The sequence below is a fragment of the Camelus dromedarius genome, chromosome 19 (genome assembly GCF_036321535.1).
Source record: "Camelus dromedarius isolate mCamDro1 chromosome 19, mCamDro1.pat, whole genome shotgun sequence".
In the NCBI taxonomy this organism is placed as follows: Eukaryota; Metazoa; Chordata; class Mammalia; order Artiodactyla; family Camelidae; genus Camelus; species Camelus dromedarius.
The window spans coordinates 17,083,494-17,109,791 of NC_087454.1; the positions used below are offsets into that span (position 1 = coordinate 17,083,494).

Here is a 26,298-nt window from a genome sequence, read left to right on the forward strand (position 1 = left end):
GCAAGATGGGAGGGTGGTCTGAATTGTCTTCAGTTCTCATAATCACCGGCTTATCTTTTAAACATTCACAAATTATCCCTGTAGCACTTACTTATACACCAGACGTGCAAAATCTACCTCCTTTACTTCTCAAATACCAACAACAGCAATTTCTGATTTTATTTGCAAAATCCTTTCTCTGCGCACAGATGCTGTCGGTTCCAACCAGCTCAAGGCTAAGGTTTCTCCTCTCCCTTTCCAACAGCCACGCTCCCCTTTTTCATCTGAAATGTACTCTCCTTGACTGAAAAGACCCAAATCAAATGGAATTTTGAAAACTTCCGATGTGTCTATGTTCTGTCATTCCCTTTTGCTAGAAATTGAGCTAAAACAGCATGTGTGTTTAGCCTTGACCTATTTTGACCAACCACATTTCATTTGAGTCTTGAGTTTTTCTACTGCTCTTCTGACAGGCTGCTGACACCTTTTCCTGTTTTAATAGACGCTTTTTAACCCGCATCTCACTAAAGATCTCCCAGAGATGCTGGACTTCTCTTAACCTCTCTGCTCTTAATCGCTTTATCTCAAAAATGACAGAGGTGGACTGGGGGATCTAGAAGGTCCCGCCTGACCCTAAGAACTGGCCTGTGCTGCAGGAAAGCGGACTGCTTTGTTGAGCCCTGTGTGTCTCCATCTCTAAAACCCACTGATGTTACTCACGTCCCCAGAGACCTTTTGTGCTAGCTGTGAATTCTGTTTCAAAGCAGGAAAAAAAAAAAAAAAAGAAGAGCTTGAAAGGAGAAATTATACTAGTAAAACTTTCTTTTTTTTCTCTCAAAATGGGAAGAGGAATTTGAGAGGAAGCCTCTGAGGGGAAACGTGGGTGCACTGGAAGGGAGCCCCACGTTAGAACCATCTGTCCTGGGGACACATCATTCTTATCCATCAGTCCAGTGACCTATGTGGGCGCCCCTCACCCTCTGAGCCACTGTTTGATCTGGGAGTAACCAAAACCTCGGCTGAAACTATCTTTCCTTTTCAGTTCAAAGGGTAAATGCGAAGAGGAAATAGTAAACTATCAAGCACTGTACACACTTAGGGAGCTTTTATAACTATAGAGATTCCATTCTCTGTTCTTTTACAAAAGGAAAAATGATAATAAAAGCAAGCTCTGTGCAACGTGGTCTTTTGTAATCAAAACAAAAGTTATTCAGTGCGCTGCTTTCTCTCCATAACTGAGTTATCGAGCTTGGGTGATTCTCTGCTCCACTGCAATTCACAGGAAAGCCTTGCCCCGCTGTAAAGCACCATTCAGATGAGAGGTTTAATTGTTTTTCTTACTCGCATTTCACAGAGTCCTTTGTTATCTATTAAATACTCACCTCTCAGCATTTTACAAATGTGAACTCAAACACACGGCTCATTTTCATCACGGACGCTGCCAATGACTAGAGTGGGTGATTGTTTCAAGCCAGTGATGTGGTCTTTTTAAACAATGCCTGTGCAGACATGAGCCGGGTTCCCCCAGAGGCAACTTGAGACTTGCAAATCAAGATTTCAGGAAGGAACTTTCCCGCCACCCTATGGCAAGACATCCAGACCAGATACCACAACCACATGGGAATGTGTCCTTGTGCCCAAAAAGAATGGGCAGGTTACAGGTTCTTTCTCAGTGGCCCACAACCTGTCTGCGTGAAATATTAATCCACTGTCCCAGACACAAACCCTGCATGTTACTGAGCTCACTGTGAGTTGTCCATTCAAAGAGAAATGCTAGATTGATGAATAATTTCCTTACAGCTTCTTACTAGCTTCTCTCCTGAGACCCAAGCTTTTGACACCTGCCTGAGTTTCCACAGCACCTCACACAACACTGCCTGAGGTTGGACTCATCATCTTTCCCCCCAGATCAGATCTTTGAACTGTGTTCCGAGAACCATGCTCCCCTTCACCCGTGTAGAAACTTCAGCCTCATCTTAGGCTACTTCTTTCTTTCTTTTCTCATTGTGCTTGTCTTTGATTGGTCCCTCATCTCCTCCAGGTGAGACTAAACAATTAGAGAAGTCTTTCATTTGTGTTCCTGAACAGATTCCCCTGCTTATAATCCCTGGCTTCTGTAAAGTATCCTTCATTCTATCCCAGAATTATCTGACCAAAAGACAAGTTGGGCCATGCCACTTCTCTGGGGCTCCCCATCACCTACAAAGTAAGTTCCACACTCTTTAGCATAGGATTCAAAGCTCTTCACTGTCGGTCCTTGTATTATTAGTTAGGAAGTAATCATGCAACTAGAGGTAATGAGAGATACTCAGCTAAACATGACTTAAATAATGAGAAATATTTATTTCTCACCTAACAAGAAATCCAGAAGTCTCAGGATCTGGGACTGGTTTATTCAGCAGCACAGCACAAGCAGCCAGGTGCTTTCCACTGTTCCATTCTGTCATCCTCTGCACACTGGCTTTTGTCCTCAGGCTCGCTTCTTCTTGAACTCCAGGCAGCTGCCACAGCTCAGACATCACATCCTCTCTCCCATAACTGTGCAGAATAAAACATACCCCTTCTTCTGCAGGAACACCTGCCCTGAGCCCCCGGCAGATTTCCCCTCTTATCTCACTGATCGGAACTGTATCGCACGTCCATGCTTACCAGTCATGGGCAAGGAGGTAGAATTACTGTATTTGACTTATTCAGATAAGCAGTCATGTCTTGAAATCAGGGTTCTTCTAGCAAGCAAGAAAGGTAGCAGGTGAGGCAGTTTGGAGTGGCCACTTTCAGTGTCTGCCAGGGTTTATACTCAGCAGTTTGCCTCATCCAATAAACCGCAGGCCCCTGGCCAATGGAATTATTGCCATTCTCAAAATTTAGCCTGTGTGTCATTTTTTCATGCATTCTCTCCACCAATAGCCCGCAATGCCTTCCTACACATTTCTGAGACATCAGTCAGTGTTAATCCTCCACCTGGCTCTGTGTTTATAGAGCATTTCTGACTTTTGTTTCTTTCTACCCTGGTTACAGTTGTACACACAACTTCTCTTCCCGTGGAATCTGAGGGCCCGTATTTCCATCAGTCCTTCCTGTGGCCTGTATCACAGTGCCCTGAATCTAGCATGCATGTTTCCTGAATTAAGTTGAATGTAAATTAACATTATACCTGTTCAATTTGCAGGTCTGTGCCTCCAGCATAGTCTCCCAAGATGGTGAACAGAACGGTCTTATGGGGAGAGTAGATGAAGGTGTAGATGAATTTTTCACCAAGAAGGTGACCAAAATGGATTCCAAGTGAGTTCAGAGTCATTTCACTAATAACACTATTTAATTCACATTTAAATTACTGTTAACAATTAAACTTGGTGTATATATACTAAGGCTCATTTATTTAATATAGATGTATGAAATACATATTTTTTTATATGGGATTTACTGTTCTGGTGGCTTGCAAAACGTGATCTTCAGGGGAGCAACAGTGCTGTCAGCTAGGAGCTTGTTAGAAATGCACATTCTCAAACCTCTACCCCAGACCTCCTGAATCAGAAACTGGAGGTAGGACCCAGAAACCTGTGTTTTAACAAGCGCTCTGGGGTATCCTAAGGTAGGCTCAAGTTTAAGAACCACTGTACTGTTCTAAGTCAGACCACAAAACATGGCTCCCCAAGGTGACGTTTTAGGGCCTCCTCAGGTTTACCCAGATTTGTCTTATAGGGCAGTGGGCGTTGCTTGGCAGGCTGAGATTACTTACAGTTGACCCTTGAACAATGCAGGTTTGAACTGTGTGGGTCCATTTATTTGCAGATTATTTTTCAATAGTAAATAATACAGTACTACACAATCCTTGGCTGGTTAAATCTGTGGATGTAGGAAAAACCTTGGATACTGAGAGCCAATTATAAGCTATATGCAAATTAACCCATGTTGTTCAAGAGGCAACTGTATTTTTAAGTTCTTGTTCATAATTTGATGTAACTGGGGGCCCTACATCATTGCTCAATGGCCATGATTTAACAGACAGTGTCAAGATGACAGCAGAATTAGCAAAGAGGCTTCAGAGTTAGACTCTAAAAAGTTCTCTCTGCATATTCGTATTACTAAGATGGAGTTTCTTTAGAAGACAATTCCATGGAACTTTTATTAACTTTTATTAACACTCCAGCTTTTGAGCATAATATGTACCTAGTTATTTAATCCCTGACTAAATATAGATCCATCCCCAAATACACTGTGTGTGTGGATTTGCGTCTGTGCAGTCTTCTTCACCTTGAGATATCAAATGCAGGCACGAATTTAAACCATCCTGATAAGCTGAGGATGGGCAGGCCAGGCACAGGGAGGGAAGAAACTAGTCAGTTCTGTAGATTGATGTGCCTTATCTTGCCTCAGCAGGATGGCGAGGTGGGAGTAAGTTAAATTTCTATATCCGTAACAGTCTAACTTACTGAACGTTATAAGCTTTAGGACCCAATTATTTGTCTTCTTTGACACTGGCCTTGAAGCTTGGCATACTAGGGAAAATTCTATTTGCCTATCCTTCAAGATTCCACCTAAATGTCATTTATTCTTTGAAGCTTTCCCCTGACTGCTCCTCCTTCCCCTACCCCCCAAATTAATTGCTTTTTCTCTACTGCTGACTCAACACTTTTTTTTATCCTCTGCACACATCTGTTAGAGCACATGTGAGCCTTCGAGAGTTTGTTTGGTGGGGTTTTTTAAACAATGTGGGGAATGGATGAACAATATTCTCAATGTAAAAGATTCAAGCAATACCAACATAAACAAAGCCAAACAGGAAAAGTCTCTCGTAATGATTTTGCTTTCTTTTCTTTTTTCTTTTTTTTTCCCCTTGGGGGGAGGTAATTAGGTTTATTTTTATTATTATTATTATTATCATTATCATTATTATTATTGTTTTTAATGGAGGTGCTGGGGATTGAACCCAGGACCTTGTGGATGCTAAGCACATGCTCCACCACTTGAGCTATACCTTCCCCCCTTTTAGTGATTCACTTTCGAGTCTTTTCTTCCTGTAGAATGCTATTCCTCAGAAACAACGCCTTGGTCTTATTTTTCATTGTAATTTCAGTGTCTGATGCAGCCTGTAATACACAGTCAGCCCTCTTTCACTATTGGTTGAATGAATCAAGACAATCTTGGCCTGTATCTGTATAAAGAGATAATACCATAGGCTCTCCTCTCCCTAAACTTGAGAAATTGAGACTTAGTAACTGAGGGGTCTGTTCACGTTGCATCTGGATTGTATGTATTGTCGCTCCCTGTGTGATGTCCTCTACCCTAAAGCCGCCTCCTCCTTTAATATGCTCTGAATGAAAGTTAGACAAACTTAATAAACTGTAAAATCCACTTTCTGCAGAGATACTGCTCTGGGAGGGTTCTCTTCCTGTTCCAGTGCACAAATGGAACTAGGTACATCGATTTTCGTCGAATGACGGAATCTACTAGAAGTTGTGATTTGTTTCATTTTGTTAGATAAAAACAGATTACTGTCAGTTTGATATGTAGAGGTCTAGGCATAGGTAAAACCATTAATTAGCATGGAAAAAACTGGAAAATCAAAGTTACACATGCTCGTAGTTTAAAATGTCAGATGTTCTTCAAGGCTTTTATTAAAAGACAAAAAGGCCCTTGTTTCTTTCCCTTTTCCCGACAGCAACTGTAACTGCTGACTTCTTACTGTGGAGGATGATCGTTTATCCAGTCTGACCCTACTGTCCAAGCAAACACACACACACACTCTTCCCTCTCCCCATCATCTTATTTAGTGATGTCATAATTGTTAGTTACACAGTGTTAATGTCCACTTCATTATGACATGTAAATATTCACAGCTGAGTTACACAGTATACTATGGTTACTCTTCCCTCCCTATACAGCTTATGATTTTCCCTGGGGTTAATAATTGTGCCCTTTTGCATTAACTTAGTTTTCTGTAATCCTATCACTGACCTGGCCCCTAGATCGCCAGTAAAAGTGTACATTTACTCTTTTTCTTTGAGTTTTCTCTGTTTCCCCTTCCTGGGCACATCTTCCACTGCTGTCTGACCACCTCCAGTGTGACCTCAAGGCCAGTTCCACTGCTGTTCTCCTGGGGTCGCCCCTCACTCCCTCCTGTGTCTGTAGCATCCTCTTCCATACCTCACTCTTGTTTTGGTACAGCACCTCCTCGGGTGGCTTCGTTACGGAGGAAGCATGGAAAGTGAGTTTCTGAACCCCATACGTCTTGCATTTTTGTTAGTAGTGTGACCAGGTATAGAACTCTAGATTGGAATACATTTTTCTTTAGAATTTTGAAAACCTGGTCCCATTATCTTCTAGCTTCTAGTGTTGCTCTCAGAATCCAATGTCATCTTGAGTCCTGATCCTTGCTTTGTGGCTTGTTTTTGTTTTTCCTCTTCTCAGGTAGCATTTGGAATCTTTTCTGTTTCTAGGATATTGGTATTTTATGATGATACACTCTGTGTGGGTTTTTGGTTTTGTTTTGTTGATGCCCATTTGCTAGGCACTAATGAGCCATTTCAACCTGTACATTTGTGTCCTTTGGTTCTGGAATTTTTCTTGAATGATCTCTTTCATAATTTCTTTCCTTCCTTTTTCTCTGTATTCTTTTTCTTAAACTTCCATTATTCAAATTGTGTGTTTCCTCTATTAATTCACTAGGCTTTTTTTCTTTACCCTATTTTCTCATTCTTTTTATTACTCTCCCCCACAACTATCTGGGAAATTTCCTCAGCTTTATCTTTCAGCTTTGAGTTTTCCATTTCTGCTGTCACATTTTTCTATTATTATTTCTTCCTGGATGCGACGTTTTTTCCTCTTTCATGTTGCAAGGAATGGCACATAACATGCTTCTTGGAAGTTTGTGAGTAGGGCTTATTGACTGACAGGCTTCAATGTAGGGTGACCTTCTTGGACCATTTTGTTGGGGGATGGGGGGCGTCTTCCTAACTGTTGGAATCTTAAGGTCTTTTCTCTTGGGCTTGTTAAAAGGTTTGCTCTCCTGCCTGGAGGACATTGGCCTGGCTGCCCCATTATGGAATCCAGAATGAGAGAAAGGGACTGGGAGGTACCACTGTTCAATATGCAGGCTTTCCTACGTAGAGGAGAAAAAATAATTTTCCCTCTACCCTTCCTGGTTCTTGGCTGAGCCATCCTTTCCTAAAAAGATTCACAGGATAAAAACCAACAGAAACTTATTAACATGTTTACCTCCTATATACACGAGAGATAACCAGGAAAACTGAGTAACTCCCCAATATGGCCTATACCACCACCTTAAATACCATCGTAAGCTAAAGAGGAAAGAAAGATGGGGGCGGTTGGGGAGTTACCAAGAACCAGGTAAACAATGGTAAATAAGGTTGTTATGCAGGTTTAAATCCCTGCCTTCTCCACTGGTAAATTTATAGAGTCAGTCACCCTCCTCTTCCTGGTACAGATCAGAAGCATCCTGACAGATGGAGATTCTCCTTATAAACATAAATTTCTCTTACAAAAGGATAACTTCTACTCAGTTTTCAGAGCTTCTCCTGTGTTTGCTGGTTCTTAAAAACAGTGAGAAAAATAATCCTATGCCAAAGAGGCATATTTTGGGGTGGCCCTGGTCTCCTTTCCCTGAAATCCATTTGCTTCTGGGTCTCCCCTACCAATGCTTCTGGGGTCAGCTTTCTCAAATTTAAAGTCAGTTTTTACTCCTAACAATTTTCGCTTCCAAACATCATCATCATCATCATTATTATTATTATTATTACTTTATTATTATTGCTTTTTCTCCCCTCTCGGGCTTTTTTTTTTTTTTTTTTTAATCCCTTGCTGTGCCTTTCCCTGTGGACTCGGGGGACTTAAACTGATACTCACTGTGCCAGCTCTAAGTGGAAGGCAGTGATGATACCACCCACTCAGCTCACATCGTTTACACTTTCTCCCTATCCATTTCCCAAGTTTCAGAATATTCAGAATATTCTGACAACCATCTGCCAAAGCTCCCTTTCCGTCTGTCCATGTTGTTGCCTCTTCCAGTGGTAGTATGTTTCAGCTAGGATCCAGATCCTGGTGTGGGTTGATCACACCAGGATGAGATTTCAGATGATACTGAATGATGATGGCAGGTTTTTAGGGGTTTAAGGGGAAATGCGGCCCTTTCCAGGGCCTGCCAAATTAAATAAGGCAGTTGCCCACCTATGTCTTGAGTGGCACCAGCTTTTCTGGAAGTTCTTACAAGTGGAGAGGCCCTGGACTCGGGATTTAAACATACAACTCACCTCTGCTCGCAGTTCTCCCACTGACTCCTTCAGGTGTTCATTCTGAATCTGGGTGTGCCTGAGTTTCCTTACCTGTGGATTCTACGATCCTACTCAACTTTCCTTTCTGTTTCTGAAGTCAGCTTTTTAAAATGCTTCAGCATGGTTGCTGCAGAAACAGCAATCTCCCTTGATTGATTCTTTTGTGTGTGTATTGGGGGGTAGTCAGGTTTGTTTACTTAACTTATTTTTAATGGAGGTACTGGGGATTGAACCCAGGATGTCATGCAAGCTAGGCACGCACTCTACAACTGAGCTGTACCCTCCCCCTCCTTGGGCTGATTCTTGGGGGAAATTAATCACAGTAAACCCAACAGGATGTGTTCTGCCTCACAGGAGATGGTCAGGGAGAGGCTCAGAGTCCCACGAGCTCAGCGAAGGAGACGAGAAGAAAAAGCGAGACTTTCGGAAAAGTGGCTTCCTCAATCTAATCAAACCCCGGTCCAAACCTGAGCGGTTACCATCAGGCTTGATGGCGGAAGAGCTCTCCCCACCAAAGGCGGGTGTCAGGGGTCCAGCCGTGGACTCACCTCGGAAGGACACGAAGCCAGCCGAGCACAACGGCAACGCTGATCGGACAGAGGAGACCCGAACACCCGACTCCCTCGAAGAATGTCAAGGGGAGGATGTGGGGAAGGTGGACCGAAGCGACAGCAAGGGCAGCCCCCAGGCAGGGCGAAGGTACGGGGTCCAGATGATGGGCGGCGGTCTGCTGGCGGAGATGAAAGCCAAGCAGGAGAGGAGGGCCGCTTGCTCGCTGAAGGTAAGGAAGGAGGCTCTGCTTTGACTCGGTTGCCTTTGTCGTGTTCACCTCCACTCGGTTTTTATGGGCCAGAGAGGTACAGAAAAACACCTGTGGCTTAAATAAAAATCCCCAAACAGAAGGCTCCTGCAGAACCACAAGGGCAGGGCTGTGTCTTCCATCTGGCACTAGGGTCATCCTCTGCTGGAGCCATAGCCTGTGAAGGTGGCTGGGGGTCCACAGGCCTTGTCCCACCTGCACAGATGCCCCTGTGCATCACAGAAATAGGTGACAGCTGTGCCAGGGAAATGCTCCATTCCAGGGAAGGACTGAGTCTATCAAATCCAAATGGAGGCCTGAGGGTGGTTGGAGATAGGAAAGCTGACAGAGGCCCCCCCCCAAAAAAAAACAGATTCTGACGGTATCAAGGGAGATCGATTTTTCAGTTATTTCAGAATCTGTGTTCTTTTCCAGACCTAAAAGTTCCTTGCTATATTATAGATTTAAAAGTCAAAAGAAAAAACAAGGCAACCTATTCCATTAGAATTAATCAAATACTTGGATCATTGAGAGATGTTGTCTGTTGCTATGAGGAACTTTATCCTTTAAAAATTGCTGAGTCTCCCTAAAATCTGACTTAATGCATTACTTATTTTTTTGAACCTCTTTTAAAAATGTAAGTTGTGGTTTTTTATTCCCTTTTAACCTCGATTTTCTCCTGCGGCTACTTAAGGATTGTGTCCTTATTGTGATCACTAAGATTAATATATTCACGTTTAACCTGGGTTTTGGTTTACTGCACGGTATCCTGAGCTCTTTTGTTTGCAAAACTGGGTTCTTCAATGAAAGGGAGATGGCAAATTTATCCTATTTGAAGTATCAGAGTAAAATAGTTCATCCCAAGGAGCCCTTGATTTTCAGAAAGTGAATGGTAACAGCTGAGGGAGGGCTGTTTTACTTCTAAACAAATGATAATTTTTTCATTAAATCCTGCAACCCACATCGTTTTACAACTGTTCACTAGTTCTTCCACCAGCACTGTTGTTACCTAGTTACAGGTTCCTCCTAACTCACTCATTAACCCTTAGAGGCGAGTTGAGGGGATCTAATTCTGCTAATTCAACAAGGGATGCACGATGTGCCCTTTGATGGTTACAATTCTGAGTAAATACTGTGACCACATCATTGATGAGGCAGCCGCCCAAGGAAATGTTTAAATTTTAATCTGTTTGATAGAATTTCTTTTCAACAAGGAATGTGCTGTTTTCACTAATGAGCTGTTTATTTTATCACTGTTTCCATTGATGAATAGCTGCCTTTTGGTAGAAGGATGAGAAGCGCAGGAGGGTTTTTTCCATGTGCTTTGGATCTGAGAAATAAATTGGCTCAAAGTGACAAAATTCTTATGGTTTAGTTTTAGTGGTTCAAGACTTATACTAGTTATCTTTTAGTGCCATCTAGTGTCTATTTAAAATAATAGTAATAAAAGCCTTAATATTTAGTATTTTGAACTAGTCATAGCTGTTCTATCAGAATAATAAAATGAGAAAGTTTTTCAAAAATTAGTTTTAGAATATTTCCCCCCTAAAATTCCATGACTGTATTCTCTATAAAGTTAGAGACATAAGCATCAAAAGTCAATATGCTATTTTTTTTTTTAATTTGGGGGGGATTGATAAAAAAAAAGAATAATACATGTTGCCTTCACTTTCCTCTGGAGTAATTCTCTTTATACAATTGACTTCTATTAATGCATTTAAAGAAAAAGAACTGAAAAATGTAAGCATGGCATTTATTATTTATTAACAAAGGAGAGTAACTAACAGGTGTTGAAAGCTCAGTGTCCGTATCTTTTCCTTCTGGGCCCACTTCATCAGCTGCCTGTGCTCAGAGAAAACTGATGTTAGGTTATTTCATCCTCATTCTGCACAGTCATTTTTGGAATTTATAACTACCTCAGAAAGCCTGGAAGGAAAAAGTGAAAACAACTCTTAGGATTACATTTTATTATTATTCTCCCCTCAGGATTGATTGATTATTTATTTATTTATTTATTTAAATATATTTATATTATATTTATATTTATTTAAATATATATTAAATATATTTATATTATAAAATATATATATAACATTTTTTATTGATTTATAATCATTTTACAATGTTGTGTCAAATTCCAGTATAGTAGTATATTTTAAATGTAGGCAAGTGAGGTGCCCAGGGTATAAAATTTAAGAAGGCCCTTACTCTCAGAAGCCAGCCCTGCACTTGCATGAGCCTAAAGGGAATTTCTCCTTAAATCTGTGCCGAGTGCCTTGCTTAACTCACCTTCACCCTGACCCTGTTTATAAATACTCCATCATTTTTGTTTGAACTCGGATATGCATGCCCCTGCCTCCTAAGAAACTATAAAAGGCTAGGTCAGGCACCATGCATTTGAGCACCAGTTGGCCCAGCCTCTGGACAGCTGGAGCTCGGGAGCTAAAGCGCCCCCTGCTGGTTTGGGCTGGCAGTTCCTGGCCAGTCCCGGCCCTGTAGACACTTGTCCAAGGCTCAGAGGGCTCCACATGCAGCCCTTGGCACGGGGCTTCATTTCCTTGGGGTCACTTTTACATAATGTCAAATAATGTGCCCATTCCACTGCAGTATCTATGTACCCACTTCTGAGACCTGCTTAGTCCCCTCTAGCAAAAGGGTAGCTTATATAGTCTTACTGAGAAATTGCTCAGCATCCCTGCTGTGTTCCCCTCTCCCTCTCGAGACAGCCGGCCACGTTGTGGTAAACGTGTGGCTGTGGCAGACTGGTAAATGAGTTCCGTCTCAACTGTGTTTAAAATAACCCCTCCTATGCCATCCAGAACAATTTCAAGCTCAGAACTGGCAGCAGATATTTTTTTTTAGGTTTATCAGAAGCATGAGTTGAGCAGGAACAGACAGGCTGAAGCTCAGACTGTATTAATAACCACCGTGCTTCCTGGTCTACCTGCCCACCTCAGTTTCATATTTTAGGCAGGAGGGAGATGTGGATCATCTCCCCCAATAGGATTCTTAGGTATTATTATGCAAATTACTAGACTGTTCTTTTTGTGTCTTTTTTTGTATCTAAATGCCTTGCTCTTGTGCATACTTTTGCATCATAAAGCAGAGGCTGCTTCCCTGATTCATCATTTCCAGCTCCTCCCCTAAGACAGTAGCATTTAACCTTCCTTGTCTTTGCCATCAGACTCCTCCCACCTGCAGAATTTTAAAAAATTAATTCAGACCTTTGTCTGTATTTGCCTTCTCAGCAATAGATCTGTGTCTTGTGCTTTTGCCTCAGTTGCAAGGGACACCCTGCTCATTTCAGGTCCCTGTCTACCTGTCTTTGTACCCTTGAGGTCGGCAAGGTTTCTACTGCTTTTAGATGGTTGGAACCCAACCTGGAGAGGGTCCTGGAAATGTAAGAGTACCAGTGCCCCCATCACGTGGGGCACTGGGGGCTGCAGAGCCCACACAGGTGTTCAACAGGAAAGGCAGGCAACGTTACCAAGCCCGCTGGCTTCCCTTGACCCCGCACCTCTCGTCCATGGTGGGTATCCTGCAGAACTGGCCGCACTTTGGACCCAGAACCCTGACTGTAAACACAGAACAGAACGCATTTCTCATAGCTTTGTCCCAGCAGCGGGGGCTCGGGGAGATGGAGAGGTCAGATACAGTCAGTGCAATGGCAGTAGAGTTAAGGGGCCATTATTTGTTGTCATTTATTATCTTTGTTCTTTTTCTTACACTTAAAATAACTATGCACTTTGGGGGTGGGGTGCTTGAATTTTTTAGAAACTTGGGAATGATGCTGTCTCCCAGGATTCTTGCAACCTGGCCTTGAGCAGCATAGAACGGCTGGATGCAGGTGGGGCAGGTAAGTCCAGTCATTGCCAGCATCCCCTTAGGAAAAACACTTAGATTCTGGTTCCCAGAGTCACCTGTGATAGGCAGAAGGAAATTAAAGATTGGGAGGCAAGAATGGGCCTCTATGTTACATGTTCTCAGCCTTCACCTAAAAGAACACATCCCTGCACCTGCCCCAGCTCCACCTGGGGGCACGTCTTCCACCATGATAGCCTAGCACCTGGGCTGGGCACCTCTTCCCATTTCCCAAAGGGGAGAAATTTCACTGAGAGTAACTCCTAAACTGTGGGCTTTTGGGGAGATAGGGGGAGGAGCAGGGCACATGACTGATGACTTAGCTTAATTTAGTTTATTGATTATTGAAGTATAACGGACCTATACCACTGTGTTAGTTCCAGGCGCACACCATAGTGACTTGGTATTTCTATACGTTACAAGACGATTGCCACAATAAATCTAGTTACCATCTGTCACCATAGACAGATATTATGATATTACTGACTATATTCCTCAGGCTGTACATTTCATCCCCATGACGCATGTATTTTGCTCCTGGAAGTTTGTACTTAATCTCCCTTGCCCTCCTTCCCCTCTGGTAACCACCTGCTTGTTCTCTGCATCTATGGGTCTATTTCTATTTTGCTGAGGTTTTTAAAAAAATAAGCCCCACATGGTATGTGGGAGGAGACCCTTTTAATTGACATAAGAGGATGCTCTTTTCTTTCAACTTGACTGTCTGTGAATATCCAATTTCCTTTGTCCCTCTGACTTTTTAGAAGTAGAAAGAGAATAAGATCCCTTAGATAGAAACTGGAGAGTCACTTCTAAATGGCACATTTGAAACCTTATTTTGCAGTTTGATTTCTTGTGTTTAGCTTTAGCATCTTCCTACAGTGAGAGTTGGAATATCACTCATATTCAACTGGCTTATTTTTGCCTGTTGTCTGAATAATTAAGGCAGCCAAAGGGATGGAGGTGGGCATGAGATGACATTCCTGGAGCCATTCTCACTAAGCATGAGGTTATGGGCATGAGCCCAGCCTCCCTCACCCAGGACCTGCAGCCTGCCCCTGAACGGATGACCCTGAACCGACTGTCATCCAGAACTGAGGCGCCTGCAGTTGGTTATACCTGTACCTTGTGTCATATCTAAGGAAGATCTGACAGCTTCAAATGCACTAAGATGGGCTTTTCTCCCTATGCATCTGAAGGCACATGTACACTTAATATTAAATATGAGGCTTGTTATCTGTGGAATAGTCAAGGGTGATCAAAAGAGCACCATCAAGGTCACTGCTTTTCCACCAAGAATTTAAGTCTTCCACCAGCATGTTCTGATTCTAAAAACAGGCTAGGATGGCATGTTCCTGCTCTAAATTATTTTTGATGACAGATCGAGAGAACAAACTAGTGGTCACCAGTGGGGAGAGAGGTGGGAGGAGGGGCAAGATTGGGGAAGGGGATTAAGAGGAACAGACTGCTGGGTATAAAATAAGTAAGATACAAAGATGTAATGTACAGTGCAGGGACTATAGCCAATATTTTATAATAACATAACATGGAGTCTAATCTATAAAAATATTGAATCACTATGTTGCACACGTGAAACTAAAGTAATTTTGTAAGTCAGCTAGACTTCAATGGAAGGAAGGAAAGGAGAGAAAAGAAAGAAAATATCTGTGATGAGAAATGCCACGAAATGATTATAGCAGTTTATACCTGACTTCTAGCTTCAAATGATCAGTCTCTCTTACCTTTGATTTTTACAGCAGCGTGAGCTTTTTTGTACCCATTTTCATTCTAGTGCCCAAACTGCACCCAGAGAACCGCTTCGGTTTGGGGACGCCAGAAAAGAATGCCAAAGCAGAGCTCAAAGTGGAGGCGGGCCCCCGGTCTCGGAGCTTTTCCAGCAGACCCGCCAGCCCGAAGCCCCTCGTGCAGTCCCCCAAACCCAGCCTGCCGGTGCGGCCCACCATCCCGCAGAAACCAAGAACCGCCTCACGGCCTGGTAAGGGTTTTGCTGGTCAGGGCTGTCGTGACACTGTGACTGGGGGGCACACAAAATAGCTTCCTAATGGGAAGAGTGGGGAGAAAGGAGGCCAAAAAATACTTCTAAAAGTTAAAAAAAAAAAAAAAAGACTACTCAAAAGCAGGCGGTGGGGGAAGGTATATCTCAGTGGTAGAGTACGTGCTTAGCGTACACAAGGTCCTGGGTTCAATCCCCAGTACCTCCGTTAAAATAAATACATAAATAAACCTAATGACCTAACTCCTAACTACCCCCCAGCCCCAAAAAAGCAGGCTGGCATTTTTGTCCGCTGGCATGTCTCTAGTCTGAAGTAAGGAAACAGCTCTGATCAAGTCAATCCAGTTTGTAGAGTATTTTGGCTCCCCAGTTGCTAATGCTGAAAACTAGCTGGATTCCCAACGTTCTGTGGCAAGAAGCTTTTCTTTCAGTTGATTTGCTAAATGTGTTCATTGAGGTCTTAGTACTTAGTGTACTGAGAATTATGTTAACAGGCTCATGTTTTTATAGAGCTGGAGGATTCAGCAGGTATTTGCAAGTACACCCTCTCCCCTCCTCTCCGCAGTTGGGAGAGATTGTCACGGCAAGGAGTGCTACTTTCACAGTGTCTTGTCACATCCCTGCTTCTACAGTCACATGCGGGAGACCTGAAGTGTAAGGCTAAAGAGGACCTGGCTGGAGGTTGCCTTCTGCATACACACCCATTCCAAATTGAGAATTAGCCTGCTGGTAACAGAGCAGATAAAGGAGTGTAATTCAGTTAATCCTTCCAATTAGAGTGAAACAGGACAGGCTTTAGAATGAAAAGACTAGAGTTCTAATCCTTGCTATCTGGCCATCTTTCTAGCTTAGCAGGTCATTTAATCTCTTCATTTGCACAGTGATACCCACGGTCCTTTCTGGTTCTAAAAGTCCAGGACTGTAAGTCATTCTTACCGATCTCAGTGTGTGTGTGTAGGTACACACACTTACACCCCGCACACACAAATATATATTGCGTACGTATCGTGACCACGTTACTGGATGTGACAACAGGTAAAGGCAGTAGGTTATAACTACTATTGCATATTTTAAGAAAAGCAAACAGCCTTTTGAGGCCAAAGGAGCACGGAGTTCACACGCAGTCTAGTTTTCAAATATCAACTCATGGAAATTCTGTCTGCAAGACAGATTCACAACTGCAGATTTTAACTTTTTGTTTTCACTCTTTTTCTCTCTATTGTTACTCCACTGAGCTGTGAAACTAGTTTTTGGCCAGAAAAATTCTATGATGCTTTTTAGAAATGTATTAGTCATTTGTATTTAGAGGTTAACCCAGCTGATGCTTTAGCAATCCAGTTTGTGGAACAGCTTGATTCATGTCTTTGTGTCTCCACAGAGGACATCCCAGACTCGCCATCAAGCCCGGGGTCCCCTAAAGTAGCTCTTCTTCCGCCTGTCCTGAAAAAAGTTCCCTCGGACAAGGAGAAAGATGGCCAGAGTAGCCCGCAGCCCAGCCCCAGGACATTTTCCCGGGAAGGTAAGAAATGTTTTCTCTGGGTTAGCTCTCCTCTCCCCAGGGAGAGTCATTTCAAGAGAAAGGAATTAATCCTGGGCTCCACTTATATCTTAGCATCTGTAAGTCAGCATCCCTTGGATTAAATTTTGGAACCAGAGCAGTTCTTCACTAAGAAACTGGATTCAACATTGTTGGTGACACTGGGTCTTAAAGAAGGACCACATACAAGGAATGAAAAGCACAACAAATACTCCACCCAAAGGCCTTTGTGATACGAATCTCTAGATGCTCCTGAACTGACTCCCAGTGGGTTAGGAGCGCCTCACACATTGTTTTGCGGCTCATTTGGTGCTACCTGTAGGTTTCTAGGTCCCATTATTTCTAGGAGGAGCTTTGGCTGGTTGTCAGTTACCATAGTTTTGGTTCAGGAGTGGCTCATGAAAAGAGACCTTGTGTCTTATTAGTTTGCTTGGCCGTGAGGTCAGACGTTCCTTATTCTCAGAAGTATCACCTGCGTGGATGATCGCAGGGCATCATCACACTGATTCATCCCTTCCAATTTCCTGGGCTGGGAACAGAGCAAGATAATCCCGGGACTTGAATGCCATCTCCCAGAATGAGATCAAATGTTATTATCAGTGGAGGTGAGGCGTCTTTGGGGTGAATTTAGCACCCCACTATTTCTTCCACCCACTTCTCCCCTTCTGTCCAATGCACAATTGCCTTTGGGGTTCTGTCCTTCATAAAGTGTAATGTACCTGCTATCTCTAAGCCCCACCTATAAAGAAATTCTAGAGCCATCATCACCCCTGTCCAGATAGCCCTCAGTATGGTTTGGTTTGGTTTTAGATTTGTTTGATGCTTTAGAATTCTTTGATCTCATGCTGACATCTTCCTACCTTGGTCTGTTTTCTGTGATTAACGGCGTTCTTGGGTTGAAGTTAATAGAGAGTGTTTCTGAGTACTGTCTTTGTTAATTGGGAATCAAATGAAAAATAACACAGCCTGCTTTCTCATTTCCATTCTGCAAATTTGTTTGATGAGTCCAAGCTTCACTCACCTATTGGCTGTAAAGAAAAGAAGGTAGGGTTTTGACCAAAGCTGATAAGCCACTTTTGTCAAACAGAAATGAAAGCCATGAAAGATGGCTGACACCTGTCGTCATTTCCCATGGGTTTAATGGGTAAATATAGGGTTTGTATTACAGTCACAGCCTTTGGAGTTCTTGGTGTAGAAAGAAACTGGTGGTGCCAGGTGAGAATGACTTGAGCTAGCAGGTGTCCCTGACAGCCCTGCTCATACCGCACAGTTCCTCCCCCATTCTCCCCTCTTTCTGCAATTGCTGACTGTGTCTTTATGTATAAGGAAGCTTTAAAAATGCCTGAAAGAATTTTGTTGGAGAGAAATGGGGAAGAGTGGAGGGTTGGTAGCGGTCAGTAGGAATGCTCTTCTTGTCCGAAGTGGTTTGACTGTGGAAGGATTAAAAAGAAAAGGGCAGTTGGTTGAACACAAAATAATTGCTTCACATTTCTGAAAAGTGCTGTTTTCTAAGACGCCTGCCTATATGATTAAAACAAGGCCCAGAGAAACCCCCCAGCCTCGTGAGGAGGAGTACGTCCCAGGGAGCCTCTAGAGTTAAGTAAGTGGGTGAGATACCAGATGCTGCTGGCATGTCTTATGCTGCTTTGAAAACGGCAGGTGTTCTTTCCCCAGGAAGTTAGGAGTGAGTGAGTTGCTTCTCAGACATTTCAGAGCTTCAGGGGTAGATGTTTGATTCCCTTCCTCCCTCCCGCTAATAGCAAATACTATGGATGGTTCATGACCCCCCAGTCTTCCCAGCTAGAGACGGTTGAGCTGTGGAAACCATAGCTTTCCTCTCTGGGATCCAGGATAAGTCAATCACAGGGATCATTCTGATGGTATCACTTGATATTGAAATTGGACTGAAAATATACGTGAGGTCTGAGAACAGTGTGTCAATGTCTGTGCTGGTAACATTTTGACTTCAGTTTATCTTTCAGCTTGTCCACTAAGCTGGCCCAGGAATGAGAGCTACTTGTGAGCCTTTTTTCTTTAGAAAATGGTCCTGATGTGCTCATTCCTCTTTTCTTGTACATTATTCATGCTGGTTACTTCATTTCCTTGTTCTGTGCCTCCCTGTGGACTAGCGTGCCCAACTAATTTCTGAAACAGGTAAATTACTGTGATTCTTCCGGATTATTCCATAGTGAATGTGGTTTTCGTTAATCCATCTTGGAGTCAAAATGGTAATGCTGGGGCCTTTCTGTTAGTATCTTTTGGGGGCAGACTCAGAGCTCACCTCATTTTGCACGACATGTCCATAATGTTGGCTGTTGAATTCTGTAGATAATGGTGTATCTGTTCAGGACCAACGCTGTAGGTTCCTTGAATCTTACATGGGGTGGGTAAGCTGCTATTGAATTTTTAATATTAACATTTTTTACTAGTAATGTCAACACATTGATGTATTTGCTACTCTAAAGGGTAAAATGAATCCCTTTTCCTCAGTAGTGCAAAGAGGAGATTATTACAAAAGGCATTCAGATCATGACAGTGGCAAGCCTTCCAGTAGAGGGAAAAGATCTTCAAAACTGTCCTCCACCATTGCAGAAGAGGAAGTGAATGCAATTGGGCACAGGAAGTCACAGCCAACAAATGGTTAGAGCCTTCGATTATCATCCCTCACTGTCCCACAGCTTCTGAACTGGCACTAACAAAAACAAACTTTAATTGAGTCACTTCCATCCTGGGACTGGGGCAGGGATTATTCATACAACTGATTTATTTTTTTCTCAGTGACAACAGGATGGTCCTTCCCTTGGGGGCAAAACATATTGACCTAAAAATCTAAAATTAGAAATTCTTAGGAGGATCAAGTTACTTTGGAGTTTGGTGACTTATCCTTGCAAATTTTTGTGATCGTGGAGGTTTGTATTTGTATTTGGGGTCATGTCTTATACTCTTCCTTTATCTCTTTACTCTTCTATTAGAGAGAAACTGGGATGGGATCAGAAATTCTTAAAGGAACACAGTTTATAGCTTTAGAGAATATTGGCCTAAGCCCTAAGCCCTTACCTTACACTCTTTCAGGGAAGAATCAGTAAAAAGCCAGTGACTCAGGGCAGACCGTGGGTCCTGTGCCTGATCTTTCAGTGGACATTTTATGACACTCTAGTAAGAAAACAAAAGTACCAATCAACTTTTCAACCTCAAGAAACAATTTATACTATTTTACAGCAGTTGCTCAATGACGTTTGTCTTCCATTTGACACTATAGTAAGTTCAGGTGAGGACAGTCCCAGGAGACAGTTCTCTCTGAATCAGCAGTGCTTGTTCTAAAACTTCCCAGTGGAGATGAGAGCTGATTTGAGATCTAATGACAAAGTATTACACCATCCCTCTGGTTAATAACTGTAAGTGATTTTTCAAGTCAGATTTATAAAGGAAATTCTAGTATCACAAAAGAAAAAGAATATAAAATGAAATTTCCTTAAGGGACTTCCTCCTGTAAAATTTTATCAGAAGTTAACATGTGAGTGTACAACAGTGTCCATGGCCCCCGAGTCCAGCCATAACTTCACATCCTTCACCACCTCCTGGGAGAACACCCCAGAAGGCCAGGCAATGGAAGTGACCTTATAATAGGGATAATTTCCCTTTATTGCAAAAGGGTAAACCATTCTCAAATTTTAGCAGTTTATTGTTGATGGAAAACCTCTTATGACCCACCTTATGGCTTAACAGCCCAATGACTTATGATTTCTCAAGGGAGAACTGTTGTCTTTGAGGACTTTCCTTGACAGATATGAAAACACAACTAAGAAATCATTTACAAGCTTCTCACCAGCAAGAACGTTTGGAATTAGCCATCTTGGCCAGTAACACGGGGTGAGCCATAGACTCCAACTTGCCTGGCAGTCTGGAGCACGCTAGGTAGATGACAGGGTGGAGCCTATGGCGTAGAGCAAAGTCTATAGATCAGATAGGGCTAGAACATTCCGTGAGGGCCAGGTAGCACCTGCCTTAGACAAAACCAACAGACTTGGTCCTTCACTTTTCAAGTATTTCCTGTGTGGTAAATGTGTTCATGGACACATGGTTGTAATAACGCTTTGCAAGAGAGTTTTCTCTGATATTTTCAGGCAAATCTGTTATCTTCAAGTCATAGAAAAATTATATAAAGGAACACCTAAGATACTTTTTTCTGAAGAGAGGCAGAATTATTTTTTAGAGTATATTGTCAGAAGCTCTGTCTCTCTCGATAAGAACACCCAAGGTTCCACAGATGTTTCTAGATTTAGAAGTTTGTATTTCAACTATTGTATCAGTCAATATAAATAACTGTGTTGATTTATATCACTTGATGATTAACAAAGCTCCCTTGATGCAGTGTAACAGCCCTTCTCCAAGATGCCACTAAAAGCATTTTATACCACACACAGATGGAGAGACCACACCGATCATCCAGGAAGGTATGAGAGTAAAAATAAGATTAATACAGAGATAAGCCAAATCCTAGAAAGGCAAGAAATTCTGTGTCTCGCTCAGATTCTTTCATGACCTCTTCAACTAAAAATTCTCATGGTGATGGGCTGCATCCAATTTTGATGGAATTAACGGGGACCATCTTGTATTTGCTTTTATGCTGTGATTTTTTGAAATATTGACAGGAACCCCAAAAGTGATTTTTACAGGAGCTTCAATTAAAGTAATTTTATGTATAATATTTTGCTCTTGTTTTGTTAGTGCCGAGTCACAGCACTTGTCTTCACCTTTGAGAACTGCGTAGCAGTCTGCTTTCTGAATAGTTCCTGGTTAACAAGTAGCACTTAGCAGAACAATTCTATTAAACCGTGGTGTGTACTTTAAATGTTTTCAGAGCAGCTTTGTTTATGCTAAAACAGCTCTCTTATTTTCCTAAATCAAGTATCTGTGAAACAAACAAAGGCGCTTGTTCTCAAAGCATGCTGCATAATTTTAATTGTGTCGCTATTTTAATATTGACTTGATAGGTAAAATGCTTATTTTCTTTTTCTGGACATATTTGTAACTGCATCTTTTGAATTTCGTATCATTTCCTATGTTTATAAGCTGTGATGTTTTCATTAGAGTATTTGAAGGAAATAGTTGATTTTGTCTATGTATGCATTGTAATGTATCCACTTTGTACCGGCCATCTTAGTCTGAGATTCCTTTTCATATATCACTTGCTTCTTCCATAATCCAACCTCTAGCCAACAAATATTTGGCTGTGGCTTATACTCTGTAAGCCAGTGCTCTGTTCCCCACCCCCACCTCCTTTTTTTTTTTAACCAGATCTGGGTTCTCCTACCACTCTGTGAATTCTTCAAAAGAAATTTAATGGTTGGTTGGCACTTCTGGCTCTTGCCAGAAAGTATTAAAAAAAAAATCAGGGCCAACTACTGAATATTATTTTAAGGTCATAATGTTTTTCTTGAAATATGGATGTCAGTGGAGCTGAAAATGGAGAAAAGCTGAAATTTTCATATGAATTTCTAATTCTAAATTTATATGCACATTTCAGAAGCCTTACATTGCATATATATGCAAAATCAGATCAAGAATGACGGTGTTCACATGTGTGCCTCTTTCTGCCAGTTATCCACACTGTTGACAGGATGTGAATATACATGGAGTGTTTGTGTTGAATAACAGCCTGTTTACTTGAAGTATCTTTTATAATTTTCGTGATACTTGGAGTGGTAATAAATACACGTATAGAGGCACTCCATTTTAATGTATGAATTTTTGCATTTAAGCAATCTGATTTTTTTAAAGCACTATATAAAGTCGAGCATTAAGTCAGGCTGCTTAAAAAGAAGGTTCATCTGAGTAAGTCTGAATTTTAAAGATATTCTGAGACAATTTCTGGAGTTTTAAGTTTCAAGCAGACACAATTTTATTTAGACTATCTGTTAGTGGGAACTTGACAAAACCCCCTTCATAATTGTAATCAGCATCCTAATTATATGCAATCGAATAGTTGCTGCCTAAGGGCTGGAAAGCAAACTTGACAAAGAACATTCCTGTTTATACTCATGATCTAGAATAATATTCAGTGCTTTGGCTTCCAAATTCAACAGATTCAGTGGTGTGACTTGACTTCCTTGCCCTCGCCATGCCTCAAATTTTCCTTTCCAAGACTGGTGCCTAGCTGTAATCCTAAGGAAATCGTCAACCTGGTACTAGTCTCATTATCACATTCACAAATTGGTAGAGTTGAATCAGGAGACTCGACTATTTTTAGACTGAATTTTAAAATGTCACCACCATGGTGAACTGCTTTGACAGTCCTCCAGAAAGAGCATGTCATTAATCCTCTCCGTGACAATGTCAGACAAATGAAAATTTTTGCTTTTAGGACTGGTACCAGGTCGGTCTATATCACCGACTTAGCAAACATTAACAACAGGCAGGTTTCAGTCTTCTCCCCTGCCCTCTGCCCACCCACAGCCTGGAGGACTCAGAAGTTAGTGTCACTTAGATGGAGACTGTAGGAAAGTGTACCTTTTGCAGGATGATTCCTGTGTTGGTTCTGTGAATTCCAGTTAGCCCTGGTCCAGAGTGGTCTCAGTTTTTATCTGTGACAGACATTCTTGATTACATCAATTTCTTCATTTTTAGAGAGTACTGATGTCATATCCTGTAACATCAATCGGGCCTGGGATTTTGAGGAAACTAAAATATTGGGAAGGATGAAAAGCTTTTTATTCTAAGAATTAATACATTTGCTCTGAAGACAAATAAGTCATGTATCACCATATTTATTTCTTCCTTTGAACTTACAGTGTTGGAAATTTTTGAGTCACTTGTTACAGAGGAAAAACTTATTTTGGTTTTAAAATGGAATGTATAAAATTTTCTAGCAGATTTCACTAGTAATGCTCCACTTTGGGTTAGATCATTGCAATTTCAAGATGAAAATATGATAAACCTTCTCTACTAACTCCTGTTCATAGTATACACAGAAATTAAGAACTTAAGTACTTTGTGTATTACTATCAAATTGGTTTTGTGATAAAGGGCAAACTATTTATAGAAAATTATTTACTTTTTCCCCCCAAATTGGCCTGTTAACAACTTTCAAAGGACCAAATACATTTAATTTTTTTACCCAATTCAAGCTAAAAACTAAAAATCAACTATAATATTTATTCATTGCTTTTTTCCCTCCAAGAATGTGCTCAAAACTGTTGGGTAAAAAGTAAAAAATTACTTACTTGTATGATGAGATTGAAAGGTTTATCCGCAGAATTTTGGGTAGTTTCAATTTGGTGTAATTAACTAAAAATTTAATTTTTTATCGCCTTGAGCAGAATCTGGCCCTGAGAACAAGATTGGCAAGAGAAGGATTTTATTATGTTTGCATTTTGACTATGAGGTTTCATGAGCTTTCACTTCCTGAAATTCTCTTTAGTGGATTAAACATTCAAGTATCCAGTTCCTGGCAAGTTTTTTTTGTTTTCTGGTTTTTTTTAAAGCAGAAAGCTAAAATCAAAATGATTAGAGGTATCAGATGCATCCTCTTGCTTTTTCCAGGACTAGGTTCCTGGCTAGATCATTTAAACTTCTGGGTGGCAAGGTAGCTGGACCCTTCTTTAAAGCCACACAAAGTGGGTGGGTTTGGTATTTTTAGCTTAAGTAGTGTCTCTACCATAGACTTGATTAGTGACATTTAATAACCCTTAACAGCCATGCTGGAGTGTGGCATCTGAACCTTTCCCTGGGTACAGTAGCAGTGAAGCTATGCTCTAGTTGGAAAGAACATGGGCTTTGGAGAGAGAGGTTTTGTAAAACTTGGAATCAGGATTTAAACCAAACCTATCTGGGTAGCCGTGAAGAGTAGCAGTGGTAACACCGAGTGCCCGACAGCACACACCACAGAGGCTCAGTGCTGGTCACTGTTCTCTCATCAGAGCTTTGTAGAGACTGACCAGAACAGGCAACAAAAATGGTAATTCTTTTACCTGGAGACTGGTTCCTACAGGACTGAATACGTCATTGGCAGTATTAATTCATTTCCGTGAGACTTTTTTCCTTTCCTAGGGAGTGAGACTGAGGTTCTCTGAGACACAGAAAGGGGCCCATCCTTATGTCCTATCCCCAGAACAGGGATGGCCACCCCTAAATGTTGTGCAGAAGACATCAGATGGAACCCCTGGCCAGCAGTGCCTCCTTGGGCTCTGTTTCCTGTGCTCTGTGCTGCACCAGGGTGCAGCTGTGACCAAGGAGGTCACCTGGGGCAGAGTGGCTACCCAGTGCTTCTCCTTCCTGGCATCTCCCTTTCCTCCCACCCCACCCCCATCCTCACCCTCAAATCCTCAACCACGTCTATGAGAGGCTCAACCTCTCATAGACTGGGGTTTTTTCTGTTTTCCTGTTTTGTGTGTTCTGTTTTCCTGTTTTGTGTGTTTTGTTGGTTTAATTTCTGTCTAGAGTCTTGAAATGTCACTAGAAAGTCACTTCTGAGAAAGTCCACCCCGAACCCTCCCCCTCTTCAGGGCCCCTACATCTTACCCCATTCCTGGTCAGGCTGCTGGCATCTCCTTGTTCATGGATGATGATGACTTCCTTTCCTTTCTGTTCCAGTGTCGAGGAGAAGCTGGGGCCAGCAGGCCCAGGAGTGTCCAGAACACAAGCAGTGGTCCTCCAGTAAAGATGGCCATCAAGGCAGCAAGTCTAGCGACTCTGGGGAAGAAACAGAGAAGGAGTTTATTTTTGTGTAAAGGGACCCGTGCTGCAGACATCTTGCTGCACGCAGTGCTTTTGTCAGCCAGCAGAGGGCAACACCGCTTCCTACTCTCTAAGTGTTCTTCTCTGGGTGCTTTGTTTTCTTTTTCCTTCTTCCTTTGCTTTTTTTTCCCCAAACCCAAAACAGATCCATTTCTTGGTAATCAAAAGTACTTGTGTTTGATCTGCTCCCAACCCTTGGCATTTGATTTCTCTCCATTCCTTCATATGCCTTCAACGAATGCCAGCAATCATCCCACGGGCCCTACTTGAATTTCTCTGAGGCAGCTACAGTTTGCCCTGGAAGGTAACTGGATACACACTCACAAGTAACACCATCCCGCTGACCGGAGGGTACCACTTCATGTACCTGTGTCAAAGCTGCACTTGATAAAGCAATTTATTCTTGCTGTATGCAATTGCACATTGTAATTATATTAACAGAGCACACTAATAAGTAACTTGTATAAATTATATATATTAGATCTTGGGTATGGTTTTTACCTTCTCCCATGGGGAACTTCTTCCTTCCTGATGTGGAATTGTACATTTAAACTTGGTCGGTGACCTTTGTAACACCATCAACAAGCGAGTGAAGGACAGTGAGAGGCCCACTCCTGCTTCTACCATGTGCCCAGGTTAATGTATATAGTTGATGGGAATGAGGTTTTATGAATATTCGTGGTTTTTGAAGGCCTTTAATTTCTGTCTGCATATTAGCTTTTAACGTGTGATTAAGAGAATACTTTGACACCTGTAAAAAATTCAAAATACTAGTTTTTAAGACATTTCACAAATATTCACTTACATTACAGGCTGAAGGTATTTTATTCATATGTATATTTATACCAATAAAATGATTTTACAAGTGGAATTTTGACTTTCTATAGTGACTTATTTTAAAGTTAGGATTGGCTTGTGGTGGTGAACCTTTTTTCCGAAATCCAGAATAAAATCGTAGTTCCCAGATAATCAAAAACCTATTACCTTCCAAGTAAATGCAACTTGCTAATTCCATTGCCTGCTCTCACCTTTGGGGAAAAGATAAAATCATCAAAAGGTTGTATTATGAGTGTCTAGAGAGCCC

General features: G+C 41.8%; 1 protein-coding gene and 1 long non-coding RNA gene across 9 annotated transcripts in view; one reads left to right on the forward strand and one right to left on the reverse strand.

The window, feature by feature from the left end:
- The window catches only part of LOC116147675 (uncharacterized), a 33,258-nt gene extending 8,183 nt beyond the window's left edge, over positions 1-25,075 (reverse strand). The window contains exons 1-4 of the long non-coding RNA XR_004131243.2: positions 24,999-25,075; positions 23,702-23,806; positions 22,989-23,159; positions 2,332-2,517 (exon numbers count right to left, since the gene is read on the reverse strand). This is a non-coding gene — a long non-coding RNA (uncharacterized LOC116147675). The remainder of the gene's footprint in view (positions 1-2,331; positions 2,518-22,988; positions 23,160-23,701; positions 23,807-24,998) is intronic.
- The window catches only part of CARMIL1 (capping protein regulator and myosin 1 linker 1), a 281,077-nt gene extending 254,992 nt beyond the window's left edge, over positions 1-26,085 (forward strand). For 6 of the 8 annotated variants that reach the window (XM_031435099.2, XM_010980137.3, XM_064476247.1 and 3 more), the window contains 7 exons: positions 3,149-3,261; positions 8,625-9,051; positions 12,844-12,925; positions 14,720-14,923; positions 16,320-16,460; positions 18,969-19,118; positions 25,071-26,085. In XM_031435099.2, coding sequence (XP_031290959.2) covers positions 3,149-3,261; positions 8,625-9,051; positions 12,844-12,925; positions 14,720-14,923; positions 16,320-16,460; positions 18,969-19,118; positions 25,071-25,207 — 1,254 coding nt within the window. In that variant the 3' untranslated portion in view covers positions 25,208-26,085. The remainder of the gene's footprint in view (positions 1-3,148; positions 3,262-8,624; positions 9,052-12,843; positions 12,926-14,719; positions 14,924-16,319; positions 16,461-18,968; positions 19,119-25,070) is intronic. The other 2 variants (XM_064476244.1, XM_010980139.3) reach the window with 2 other exon arrangements.
- The last annotated feature ends 213 nt before the right edge of the window (positions 26,086-26,298 follow it).